Source organism: Rhinopithecus bieti, unplaced genomic scaffold (assembly GCF_001698545.2).
Source record: "Rhinopithecus bieti isolate Rb0 unplaced genomic scaffold, ASM169854v2 scaffold_3875, whole genome shotgun sequence".
In the NCBI taxonomy this organism is placed as follows: domain Eukaryota; kingdom Metazoa; phylum Chordata; class Mammalia; order Primates; family Cercopithecidae; genus Rhinopithecus; species Rhinopithecus bieti.
Window position 1 is genome coordinate 256,463 of NW_016804422.1, and position 13,420 is coordinate 269,882.

General features: G+C 54.5%; 1 protein-coding gene across 9 annotated transcripts in view; it reads right to left on the minus strand.

Annotated features, from left to right (window-relative positions):
- The window catches only part of MAPKAPK3 (MAPK activated protein kinase 3), a 33,500-nt gene extending 20,306 nt beyond the window's left edge, over positions 1-13,194 (minus strand). For 3 of the 9 annotated variants that reach the window (XM_017867958.1, XM_017867961.1, XM_017867955.1), the window contains exons 1-2: positions 13,033-13,194; positions 12,491-12,761 (exon numbers count right to left, since the gene is read on the minus strand). In XM_017867958.1, the coding sequence (XP_017723447.1) occupies positions 12,491-12,709 (219 nt within the window). In that variant the 5' untranslated portion in view covers positions 12,710-12,761; positions 13,033-13,194. Of the gene's footprint in view, positions 1-1,920; positions 2,310-6,606; positions 7,557-12,490; positions 12,762-13,032 lie in introns of those variants that run through there. The other 6 variants (XM_017867959.1, XM_017867956.1, XM_017867957.1 and 3 more) reach the window with 5 other exon arrangements.
- Positions 13,195-13,420: the final 226 nt, after the last annotated feature.

Here is a 13,420-nt window from a genome sequence, read left to right on the forward strand (position 1 = left end):
AAAAAAAAAAAAAAAAAAAAAAAAGAAATCATCAAGTCTTAGGAAGACAAGATTCCTCCAACTCCAATTTACTAAATTTTGATAGCCTCAGTTGGTCTGCTTCCCACCAGCCCCAGACAACCTGGAAACAAAGGCTGAAATGCTAAGTCTGGGGGATGGGAAGAGTGGAGGGAAATGCTTCCAGAAAGAGGGACCTGAGGGAGGCTCCCGGGAAGGAAGAGGGAAGAACAGTGGGAATGTGAGTGCTAGGGGGTCCCAGTGCCCCAGACCAGGGACCAGGCACAGCAGGACTAGCTGCGGCCACAGGGGTCCAGGTCTGTCCCCAACTCCCCTGCGGCCTTAAGCAGGCCATTCAGCTTCTCTGAGCCTCAGGGGCCCAATCTGGAAAGTGGGGATGGTGCTAATACTCCTGTTCCCAGGGAGCCACAAGGAGGGAATGAGAGCACACGCAAAGAGCTCAGATGAACTCGGTGTCAGGTGCACACTGAAGGAATTGAGGGGCCATGATGGTACGGGTGAAAACAGTTTCCGGGTTTGCTTGGGGACTCCTGACTTCAGGATTCCCCTCGGTCTTCCTGAAATGGCCTTACACTCCTCCTCTCCTTGTTTCCCAGAACTCAGGCAAAGCGAGGGCAGCCTTGGGGACCTGGGGGAGGCAGAACCCCTCCAATCCAGCAGGTCACAGGAAATGGTCTCATATCCTCATAGGTGCACGGCCAGACTGGGCTCTTCAAAGATGGACCAAGAACCTCGAGTCCATGAATCCTGTTTAGCTGTGAAAGGCTCAATAAGGAAGGGGAAGACCCTCCAGGGTGGAGAGGGTGGCTGATCTCAGGGGAGGGACCCTGGGGAATGGGAACCAACACTGAAAGGACAGAGACCCACAACAGGGAACTCACCCAGCTTTCAAGCTTGGTCAACTACAGGAGGGGGCCCATCTTCACTTCTTTGTGGAAGCCCCCTACTCTCCCAGGTGGCAGACACCTTTACACCCCTTGATAACTCCTCGCATCCTTTTGAACAATGTCCCTCCTGCAAAGTGTGTGACCATGGCCAGTCCTTTTACCTTCCTAAGCCCCAGCGTGCATCTGTGAACTGGGCACCCACTCTCCTCCCACATGGCACCTGTGTTACAGGTGGGGAGAGACCCAGAGACAGCTATGGCCTCCTCCCCTCCCCCAGAGGTTCTACAGTGAGAAAGTGGCAGGATCAGAACTCCCTCTGCCCCTGACGGGTGTGGGATCCCAGCATTCTGCCCACGCCCTTCCCACAGAGGGCTGGGGGAGGCCACAGAGACCACTTGTGAGCCCCCAAGTACATACTCAGAAGATCCAGGTTCTGGTATCTTCCTTTAACTTCAAAGAGGAAAAGGGGATTTTTCTATCAAAATCAGCTACCTAATCTGTGAAACTTTACCCTGGTTCTATTTCTTCTATGACAGTGTAAAAATAGGACATTTTCATCATAAGACTGGAACATTTTAGCAAACACAAGTGTTTTGTTGTGATCTCAGAAACAATGTCCCATCAGCGGTCTCTCTTCACGAACAGACCCCACAGCAGCTATGAAATATGTGCCCCCAATTGGCCAGTTGTGTGGCAGTGATGCCCACATAGCTGCCACAGGGTTACAAATGGCCATACAACCCACCCTAGCAGGGGTGGCCAGGGCAAGTAAGGTCATGCCTAGGTGACCCCTGCTGAAGTACTCAGCAGGTCAGGCCTCTGGTCAGCTCTGGAGAGAGGGGACCCAACACCCTCCAGCTTTCAGAAGAATGACAGCTGGTCTCTCTCACTCGGAGGAGATGTCACAGAGATGACAAAGGAATCAGAAGTGGGTGTGGGGAGATGCACTGAATCACCCTCAGAGGCATGGCACAGAGGCCCTAGGGAACCTTCCATCCCCACCCCCGACACTGACCTTCTATCTCATATCTGCTCAGCATCTCTCCCTCATCCTTTGGCTTCATTCACGTCTCTGCAGCTCGCCACGCAGGCCTGGGTGAGCACAGGCAGCCATTGTTCTCCTCAGGCTCCTCCCAGGGGTAGCAGGGGCACTGGCCATCCAGGCTTCCAGTCTCCCTTGGTCCTCGGCCCCTCTCCCCTCCTGCTCATGCTCAACCAGAGGACTCCCAAGGCACTGACACCCAGCTGGCTCCCAGAAGGCTTTCCTAGTCTCTGATCACACCATGGAGCCATAGCTACGAGGAAGAGGGGGAGGCCCTGCCCTCTAGGGGACCAGGGTGGTGGCCTGGCAGCTCTGAGGGACACTGCCTGTTCCTGCCATGAGACTAGGTGGCAGTGACTCACTCCCCCTCTCCTGGGCCTGCCTAGGGTAAGGACACACCCTGGCACTGGCTCAGCCTGACTCAAGCACTTAATTAGGCCATGAAGTACAGGAGAAGGGGTCCCCAAACCTGAGTCATAACCCCCAGAGCTCCTGAGCCTGGCAGAATATAGCCCCTGCTGGTGGCATCACCATAGACAAATGTTCCCCCTGACAACACCATTTGCTGACTGGTGTGAGAGAGGCATCCTGGGGCACCCTCTGACCAGTCTCTATGCTGTCTATCTACTTGCAAGATCAGCCCTAGCAGTGGGCAAGGCAGGCCCCCCTGACCTGCCTGCTTCCCTGGCACTGCCGATGATCATTGCCCACCTAACATGTCTTCACAACCAAAAGGGAGGCCTTTGCCAAGCAGAGCACCCAGGCTCTCGTATTTTTTTTTTTTTTTTTTTTGAGATGGAGTTTCACTCTTGCCGCCCAGGCTAGAGTGCAATGGCGCCATCTCAGCTCACTGCAACCTCTACCTCCCAGGTTCAGGTGATTCTCCTGCCTCAGCCTCTCAAGTAGCTGGTATTACAGGCATGTGCCACCTCATCCAGCTGATTTTTCTATTTTTAGTAGAGACGGGGTTTCACCAGGCTGATCTCGAACTCCTGACTTCAGGTGATCCACCTGCCTCAGCCTCCCAAAGTGCTGGGATTACAGGCATAAGCCAGTGCACCCGGCCCAGGCTCTCATTTTGCAGATGAGCAGACTGTGGCTCCTGATTCCCAGAGGAGCACACACGCAGGGAGGAATGGCTGAGAGCCAGGCCTGGGTTCCAGCACAGGGCCATGTCCATACTACGTGACCCTGGGTGAGTTACTCTGCTTTTCTGAACCTGTCTCTGCATCCATGGCATGGGGGTGATAATCCATTCTGATTCTGCCGTGTTTGTGCCTGGCATCTAGGAGACACTCAGCAAGTGGGCACCCTTATTGCCATCCCCCAGCCCCCTGTGCCACTGCCTGTCAGAAAGCATGGAGAGGCCAATCCTTCTGCCACATCCTGAGAAAGGGGCTGTTAATGTTGGGTGAGCATCTCTGGATGAGCTATGGGTCTCTTGTGGAGGCTGAACCCTTAAGAATGGGGCAATGAGTGTGGCAGCTCAAGGTTCTGGTCCCACAGGCCCCTGAATGTAGCCTCTGAGCCTTAGCAGGGCGAGGGCGGTCAGGTGCAGGGTGCCAGCTAGAGATTCTTGAGTGTTCACCCCAGCTAGTGCAGGTGTAGCTCACACTCAGTTATGCCCTCTGTAAAAATGGAAGCAGGTTGTACCTCACACCTTGAGCCCTCCCAGACTCCCACCAGCTCCTCTGGCTGGCTCTAAGGCTCTGACTCAGGTCAGATCTCAGCCCCATCTACACCTGACTGTGGCCAGGGAACCCTTGGGGGTCATACTGTGCCTAGTCCCACACGATTGTTCCAAGCAGAAGTCTCAGACCATTGGGCCGTAAAAGGAGACACAACAGCAGAGACCGCAGCTGAAGCTGACTTCACACAAGCCATGGGGGGTTGGCGGGGGACCTCCTCAGGTTACAGCTCAGCCCAAGAACTCCTGACTCCACTGTTCTGACTGCCAAGGCTGCTGACACCTGGTCAATTCGGGTAGCGGGAGGGGACACTGTGAGTGGCATGGGTACAGTAGTCACTCCTTCCTTCCCCACCCCCACCCTCCCCTGGGGTGGGGGTGGGGGAGTGAGCTGCCTGCTGACCAGGATGAGTCCTCAGCACCTGACCTGGCCCTGCTCTGTCCTCCGCCTGCCCTCAGCCTGCCGGGCTGCAGAAAAGAGGCCATCAGGCCTGAAACACATGAGACAGGCAAACTGACAAGGCCTGGGAGAGTGGGGACAGAGCAATAGCAGGAGAAACAGGTGGAAAAGGAGAAATGAGAGGGACGAGGAGGCAGAGGACAGAAAGATCGCTAGTGCCATGAGAAGGCAGCAAAGACAAAGCCCTATCCAAAGAAAAAGGCAACCCTAATCCCAAACCCGCCTCAAAAACAAAAGCAATCTTTCAGCATCTCTGGCCTGTCTAATGCTGAAAGGGCCTCCTGAGGCTCCTTGTTCCCCAAACAGGAGCCTCGTGTTCCTGCTCTAAGCAAAACCTCCACGGTTCCCACACAGCAGGATTTTAATCACAATTGCACAGGGCCTAATCCACTTAGTTCCAAAAGGGCAGGAGGGTGGGGAAGAGACCAGGACCCAGAGCTCCCTTCACACCATTCTTTCCTGTCCCTCAAGGGGCTGGCTTCCCCAGGTGCAGGGTGAACCCTCATAAAAACCAATAACATTTCACCAGCAAATGCCCCCAGGCCACCCCAAATGAGAGCCCTGCCTTCTGAGAGTGTCTGCTGGCCTATGTTGTCTCATAGCATGAATGCAGGGATAGTAACAGTCACCAAGACTGGATCCTATTCCCCACCACATACTCAAATCCAGGGTTCAACTGCACCACAAAGATGACGGTTTTGCAAAAGATTATGAAACCACCTTTAGTCCAAAGTTACTTAGGGAGAATGTCGCAGAAAACATTTTAAGCTGAGAGCGCTGTTCCTCTCTCAACCCCAGGTGGGGCCTTTCATCTGGGACCACACAAGATGTCCAATGATGGAGGGAGAGCAGTAGAACTAATGTTCTCCAGGGAAAACACCAGCGCTCACAGGAGCCATGGTCTCACTGCCCTGAGAGCAGCAGAGCCAGCTCTCCAGGAAGCGCTTGGTGCACAGTCTCACGGCACAGGTATGCTTGGAATGTCTATCACCTAGGGATGTCCTCAGCTCTTGCCTGTGGGCCTTCACTATCAGACATGGCAGCCTGGAGCCAAGGGAGGCTGCGGGCTTACAGAGCCACATGTTCCAACCGCTGCCTCCACCCAGGGGTCTTCCATGATAATGTCCCCAGTAGAGGAAGATGAGGGATCTAACTCCACTTCCCCAGGTGTGAAGCTCAGAAGAGATATAACAGACCTCTGTTGTAATGAAAACTGAGTCCTTCCCACATAGTCTGAACAACAGCCCAGGTGATCCAGGAGTCCCTGGAGCACCCTCAGCAATGGTGCTCTACCCTTTAAAGCCCTACACAAATGCCTCTTCCTCCACAGATTCCTCTGGTCCTCCCTCAGCTTTCCAGGCTTTGTCAGGACTTTGACACCGGCCTGCTGAGGTCAACCACATCCTGCCAGAACACAGGTCTGCGAGTGGGAAACTGGTACTCCACAGCAGGTACTGAATATCTAAACCAGGCATGTTGTCACACACACGCACACACACATACACATACACGCGCGCGCACACGCGCGCACACACACACGCAGAGGCACACACATGCACCCTGTGCCTTCCTCTGTCATCCACATCCTTCTCAAACCAGAGGTCTGGATTAAACTGGAAACCTCTTCCAGGAAGCCTCTCCTAGCTGGCCCAGCCCAGATATAGTTTCCACTCGCCCACTCAACAGTCTGACTTCCTACCCATGGTGCTCTGGGCTCTGCTCAGCTCTACTTGTCTGAGACTCACAAGGCCTGGGAAAAGGCACATGACCTTTTCTGAGGTGGCCTCCACAGTCATCATGGTCCTTGTGTGCTGGCCTCACGGGACTGCCACCTGTCCAATCACCGGCATAGAGTTCCATACAGTGAGGAGGACTGGGCAGATGTAGGCAGACACTGGCAGCAACACTCAGGGCCCAGCTGGGGCTGCCAGGGCTCCCAGTGGAGCCAGAGAGGACAATGCCAGCATCCTTCCGAGGGCCAAGTCTCAGAGACCCTCCCGTGTCCCCACAGACTTGCATTGAGGAGTGAGATGACTTAGATGCTAGGACTCTGGCATCAAACTGCCTAGGCTCACAGCTCAGCCCTGCTACCCACTAGTTGTGCACTTTGGGCAAGTTGCTGACTTCTGAACCTCATCCATATAATGGGAGTGATAAGAGTTAGGTAAGATAACTCATGCTGTGCATCGTTGTGCACTGTGGACAGGACCTGCTGGGCAGAATGCTGTGAAAAACTGTTAGCCGTTTATGGGGATATCAGAATCCACAGCACCAAGGCTTGAATCCTGGAGAGCTGGCATCAGCTCCTAGATGGGATGGGGAAAGATCCTAGAAGCCCCAGCAGAGGTGACCCTCAGAGTAGGCTGGTAGCATAGCTTCGAAAACAGTGAGCAAGGCCAGCCAGGCACGGTATGAACCATCTCAGAACAATCAACCTCTGCCTAAAATTCCACTATTTGCATTTTGTAGGGTTTGATGCCCTCCCCAGGATCTTCATGAAAAAGCAAATTACCCATCCCTGGCAGTTAACACTCTGGCTCCTCAGATTCTTTCCTTCCAGGTAAGGAGCAGCATTGGGAGAACGCAGGGGGCAGTGAAACTATTTCAAGGGACTTTGTTGTACAGGGCTGCCAGGCCCTCCGTGTGCCTCCTGATTTGTTGCCTCTGATGAGTGGCCCTGCGGAGGCTGATCTGACCGGTCTGGAGATGGTAGGTGAGGGGTTGGTGGCTGCCAAATGAAGAAGGGCCTGGCTTGCCTGGCAGCTTCACCTGGCTTCAAATCCAGCTCAACAGCACTAGCCCCAACAGGCCAGCCTCACCCATGGAGCAGTGGGCACCATCCCCCCAGGGAGAGTGAGGCATCCAGGGTACTGGGCTCTGGATCCACTGCTTTCCAGTCTCTGCATCCATCATGTTCTCTCTTCCTTTCAGCATTCTGGTTACACCCTCTGTCTACTCAGAGGTGCAGCCTGGACAGCAGGCAGTGGGCAGAAACGGCCTCATGAATGGGCATTTCCTTTCTCCCAGGAATTCCCCATGAGGTCTGTTGAGGCAGTGGAACTGTTAGATTCCAATAACAATGTGAATTCTCAGACTTTAGGAGAGGAGAAATAACATTTCTCTGTGGTTTATCTCTGAGCTGCAATCCAAGAATCCCTCTCCTGTGGAGAAGGTGTAACCTGGAAAAAGTTCAGCTCCTGATGCTCCTTCCAAAGCTCAGAAGGGCCAGAGCCTGCTTATTTTCATAAGCACTCATGAGTCCCCGATATATGCCAGGCCTTGGGCCCAGGTGCTATAAAGGTGCTTTGAGTCAAAGGGGAGTATTATGGCTTTAGGGGTTAAAGAAGGTTCCATTGCCCCAAAGCCAGGAACTCTGGGCAGCTTCCTGGAAGAGGTGGCACTGGGGCTGAATCTTGACAGATGGGAAGACAGTCTTCAGTGTTGGAGAAGGAAAGATGTCACCTAAGGTAGAAAAGGGAAGTGGGTTGGACTGTAGAGGCTTTGAATGCCACAATTAGAGGCTCAGAACATATACAGCCAAGTCCCCAAATCCCTGTGTAATCTCAAATCCCTGTGAGATCTCCTCCTGGTCTCCAGAGCTTAGTTTCCTATCTGTCAGGAGAAATATGCTCTCTTCTGTGTTGTGCTTTGGGGCATCACTGAGATCCCACATGCAGAGCAGCCTGGCTCACGGAAGCCAACTGGTATCAAGGGGAAGGAAACTATCCCAGAGAAGGCAGCTCCAGCAACCTCCCCAGATCCTGGGAACCAGAAGGAAGATGCCTGCTACAAAGACTTGACCCAGAGGACTCTGCAGGGGTCTCCTGGACATGTGGATCCACCACCCCACCACTCTACTCTCCTTAACAAAGAAGGCAAGAGGGCACTGGGAGCCCAGAAGAGCTTCTAACATGCTTTAGGGGTCAGAGGGGAAGAGCCCCCAGCCCCACAGTCCAGAATACAGGGGCAGGAAAGAAGACCCCACCATTATGTCTCCGTAAGGCCTTTTATTGCTTTTCTTTCTTTCAACTTTTGAGACAGGTCTCACTCTGTCACCCGGACTGGAGTTACAGTGGCATGACCACAGCTCACTGCAGCCTCAAACCCCTAGGCTCAAGCAGTCTTCCCACCTCAGCTTCTTGAGTAGCTGGGACTGCAGGTGTGTGCCACCACACCTGGCTAATTTTTTTTTTTTTTTTTCTGAGACACAGTCTCACTCTGTCACCCAGGCTGGAGTGCAGTGGCATGATCTTGGCTCACGGCAACCTCCGCCTCCCAGGTTCAAGCGATTCTCCTGCCTCAGCCTCCCCAGCAGCTGGGATTACAGGCGCTAGTCACTGTGTTCAGCTAATTTTTGTATTTTTAGTAGAGACACGGTTTCGCCAGGTTAGCCAGGCTGGTCTCAAATGAACTTCAAGTGATCCTCCTGCCTTGGCCTCCCAAAGTGCTGGGATTACAGGCATAAGCCATCATACCCAGCCCTAATTTTTTAATTTTGTATAGAGATAGGGATCTTACTATGTTGCCAGGACTGGTCTTAAACTCCTAGACTCAATTAATTCTCCTGCCTCAGCCTCTCAAAGTGCTGGGATTATAGGCACGAGCCACTGCACCCAGCCTATTGCTTTTATTTAGAGATACTAAGTGCCATGGTCACTTCTGCCTGCCAAGAGGCCAAAAACCACAAGAGGGCTGGGCAGGAAATCAGGAGGGGAGAAAATTATGGCCTCTCCTACACCCCCCACTTCAAGTCATGTGACTCAGTTTGGTTCCCAATTTTCACATATACGATACAGTTGGAGGGACTGGGTCTTGGATGTGGTGGGGTAACTGATATGTGATAAATCTGCAGGGCTGTGCCCAGTTAAAGGGAAAGCTGAAGGGTACTAATTAACTAGTTAAGCCTGGGAGAGGGCACAAGCAAGAGGTCAGGAGGAGCAGACACTGGAGGACTGCCTAGCCCATACACCCTCTCCAAGAAAGGCAGTCCTCCAGTTCCTGCCAAGAGGACAGCAATGAGTGCTTGGAGTAGAATGGAGTAGAATGGCTGCACTGGCAGCAGAAGGTAGCCTTGGGAGGGAGCCACTGAGTATGACTGAGGCCAAGATGAACCTAGCAGGTGGTCAGGGGCTAAGGGAAAGCAGAAGAGGCCCAGCTCCCTGGGAGGGAAGGACCTGTTCCTCTAGGGCCTCCACAGAATAGCAACAGTTACAGGGACAGTGGCCACAGCTCTTCCTGTTTTATGAGTGTTTGCTGAGTTTCAGGCTTCCTGTTAAGCACTATCTGCCATCTTGCTGCAACAGAGTCAAGAGAATGAGCATGAGACAAATGGGCAGAGATGGCCTGAACAAGTTCAGGTTATAAAACAAGGACGGGCCAGCCTGATAACCTGGGGCACATCTCCAGGGAGGCAGAAAGACACAGAGCCCGTGCCTGTTGCCTACGCTGAGCTGGGGCAGCTGCAGGGAGAAGGCTAGGCAGATGCAAGGAAAGGACTGTGATCCATCACGAGCTGGCGAAGCTCCCTGGGCCCAGGCCTGCCCATGTACTGAGGTCCCCAGGTCCTGGCCCTCCTGGGCAATGGGCAGAAGCTATAAGTGGGGAAGTGCCACCTTCCTCCTCATGGCCACAGCTACCACTCACAAGACAGGTAAAATGACTGTACCAGAGGTTGTGCTTAGCCCAATATTGGGAGATAGTAAATTCCTACTTAGCTGGGTAGTGACTTCTAGACTTGGTCACTAGGGATACCAAGAACAGGAAGGTCCTGGAGTGGGAGCCACAACTAATCCATGTCCCCTTTGAGCACCAATTTAGGGCCAGATCCTGAAGGTCCCAAGCTAGTAGCCCCAGCCATGCTCACCCATAAAGGGGTACAGAGGGAAACCCACTCCAGGCCTGACCCAATTCCCAGTCCAGAACAAGGAGAGCACTGATGAGGTGCTATGGAAGTTCTTGCAGTCAGAAGTTACCCCAAGTCACTCATCAGACATAGCATCTATGGGGAAGGGGTTAAGTCCAGCCTTATTTATAGCTGGCACTGTGTGGGCCTACAAATTCTCATCTCCCACCCCATCCCTGACTCACCCACAGCATCTCAACACCACAGGGGCTGGTCAGAGCTCAGTCTTGGCCCACAGGGCCAAAGCCTTGGTATTAAGAAGTGGGTCTCTGGCCTCAATCCCTCACCCACCCAGACTGCCCTCAATCATAGCACAGGTGGAAGGGCTAAATGGTGCCCAGATGGGGATGAAAACTCTCATTCCTCATCCCCTTATCCCCCTCTGCCCTGAGAATCCCCGTCTGCCCTCAGAATCCCCGTCTGCCGTCAGAAGAGTCACTTTTTCCCTTAAAGACTCAGAGAATCCCATTCCTGAGACTCTGAAAAGCTCCCGCACCCCATTCGACTGCTGGGTTAGTGGGCAAAGAAGCTATACCTGGGGCCCAGCCCCACCAGCCCAACCCTGATCCTCTCCTAGACCCACCCGCATGATCCCCTCCAAGGCAGTCTGGGGAGACAACCTCCTCTGTTGGCCCTAGTGGTCCTGGGAAAGACACAAGAGAGCTGGGCCCAGCTCCCTGCTCAGATGCTTTAAGATCCTGTGCTTTAGGCCGGGCGCGGTGGCTCAAGCCTGTAATCCCAGCACTTTGGGAGGCCAAGACGGGCGGATCACGAGGTCAGGAGATCGAGACCATCCTGGCGAACACGGTGAAACCCCGTCTCTACTAAAATACAAAACTAGCCGGGCGAGGTGGCGGGCGCCTGTAGTCCCAGCTACTCGGGAGGCTGAGGCAGGAGAATGGCGTAAACCCAGGAGGCGGAGCTTGCAGTGAGCTGAGATCCGGCCACTGCACTCCAGCCTGGGCCACAGAGCGAGACTCCGTCTCAAAAAAAAAAAAAAAAAAAAAGATCCTGTGCTTTAAATAAGTCCTGTAACCTCTCCAGACCTGTATCAGGTCCTGTACCAAGTGCTTTAAACGTATAATCTCATTTCATATTCACAACAACTCCTTATCTTTCCCCATGAATAGATGCAGAAACCTGGCTTCAAGAGTCTAGGATATCATCCAAGGTCATGAAACTGGCAAACACAGGATACCTATTAGCCATATCTAGAGGACTCTGCACTTGGACTCATAATTAAAAGTTGTGTAAAGGCCGGGTGCAGTGGCTCACGCCTGTAATCCCAGCACTTTGGGAGGCCGAGGCAGGCAGATCACGAGGTCAAGAGATCGAGACCATCCTGGCCAATATGGTGAAACCCTGTCTCTACTAAAAATACAAAAAATTAGCTGGGCATGGTGGCACACACCTGCAGTCCCAGCTACTTGGGAGGCTGAGGCAGAGGCAGGAAAATCACTTGAACCTGGGAGGTGGAGGTTGCAGTGAGCCAAGATCGTGCCACTGCACTCTTGCCTGGCAACAGAGCCGGAGACGGAGCTCCAGAGAGAGATGGAGTCTCAAAAAAAACAACAACAAAAAAAAATCTTTTGTAAAATGAGAAGGGCCTTTGCTGTACTGCTAGCCTCCAGAAGTCACTATCCCTGCCATGCTCTACCCATCCATTGGCACAAGCTACAGAGGAGTAAAGACCCCAGAGATGACAGATTCAAGGGATTCTGGGTATGGGGTGTGGCCCAAGGCCCAGATGTATGCCTTAAGCCAGAACTAGGTAACCAACCCCACATCCCCCGACCCCCACCATGTCACCTATATCAGCATGCTAGGTCTCCAGGGAGCCTATAGTCTGAGGTGGTTAGATGGCTGGCCTGCCCTCTGCCCAGGAACCAGGGGTGGGTTGGATCAGGGCCTGTCCCTTTCAACATGGGACCAGCGACTCGACAGGAGTCCATCAGCAGCCTCCTGAGGCTCCACAGGTGCAGTGGGCATCAGCCTTGTCCTCTGGCCAGCCCTGGGAGGCTCACACCACTCCAGCCCAGACAGGCAGGGGCCACAGGGAAGAAGCAGTCCCACCCAAGCCTTGGTGAGGGCTCAGCTTCCAGCAAAGGGAAACAGATCCATTCCAGTCAGAGGAGCTTCACATGGAAGGGGCAGCCAAGCTGAACAAGAGACCCCCTTTGGGCCTGAACACATGGGTCCAGCCAGAACCCCAGAGTCAGGAGTCACCCCTTCCCTGCTTCCGGGTACAGCAGCTCTAGCCATACTGACTCCACTCCTTGCTCACTGGGACACCCAAAGCTTAGCTAGACTACGCCCTCAGTTTCCCCAACTGTAAAGCAGGGAGGACCACAAGCCTGACCTTACAGGACAGTATGAGGATGAAACATGTTGCTGAGCATAGGAAGCTTAGCAGGGGTGCTAGACATAGCTTCACCCACAGGCTTCCTCTGTGGACCCTCCAGGATAGCCCAGGCCTCAGTGAGGGCTCACTGACCTTCAGGGCACACTTCTGCCCAGTGCGCCGATGGAAGCACTCCAGCACCTTGCCGTTCACACCCAGGCCCAGCACCTGCTTGGACAACTGGTAGTCGTCGGTCACTGCGTACTTCTTGGGCTCCCGCCGCCCCCCTGGAGCACCGCCCAAGCCGGGTCCGCCGGGTGCAACTGACGGGGGCACAGGGCCCCCCTGCTCATCTGCTGTTTCACCATCCATGGCCCCCGCGGGGCGCTCGGAGGCGGCCCCAGCCTGGCGCTTCTAGCCGCACCTGGGGGAAAGGGGAAGAGTGAGTCCCGCCCAGACTTTTCCAACACACCACAGCTTTGGAGCCTCTGAATTGGGCTGGGCTGCTAGCCCGGGGCAAGCTGGGAGTGCGGGACGAATGGCCAGAGAGTACAGACTTGCCGCAGGGGTCGGTGGTCGCGCGGCCGGGTACAAGCGAGCGCCGCCCGGGCACGTGTCAAGAAGGGAAGGGGCCGGGCGCCTAATGGCCGCGAGGTCCCCGAAGGAGGCCGCAGAGGGGACCCAGGAAGGCGTACCTGGCGAGGGCGTACCTGGCGGCAACGCACCTTGCTGAGGCACCCGCGAGGGCCAGGGGCGGCGGTCGCGGGAGCTGGCGGCCGCAGAGCGCCCAGGGCCGAGAGTCGCGCTGCCGGCGCCCACGTGACCTCCCCCGCCCTCCACCCCCAGCTCCCTGCGCGTCATCCCAACTTGGGGCCTCGCTAGGTCAGCCTTAAAGGGCCAGGCGGGTCTCGACTGGGTCCCGCCCCCGAGCCGGAACAAAATAGGAGGCGTGGCTTCCCGAGGGGGCGGTAACTTCCTCGGTTTCCAGGGACACCACCCAGGGAGGCTCCTGCACTGGCAGTGCGCTACTGGGCGGGTCCCGGGTTTTTTTTTTTTTTTTTTTTTTTTTTTTTTTTTTTTTTT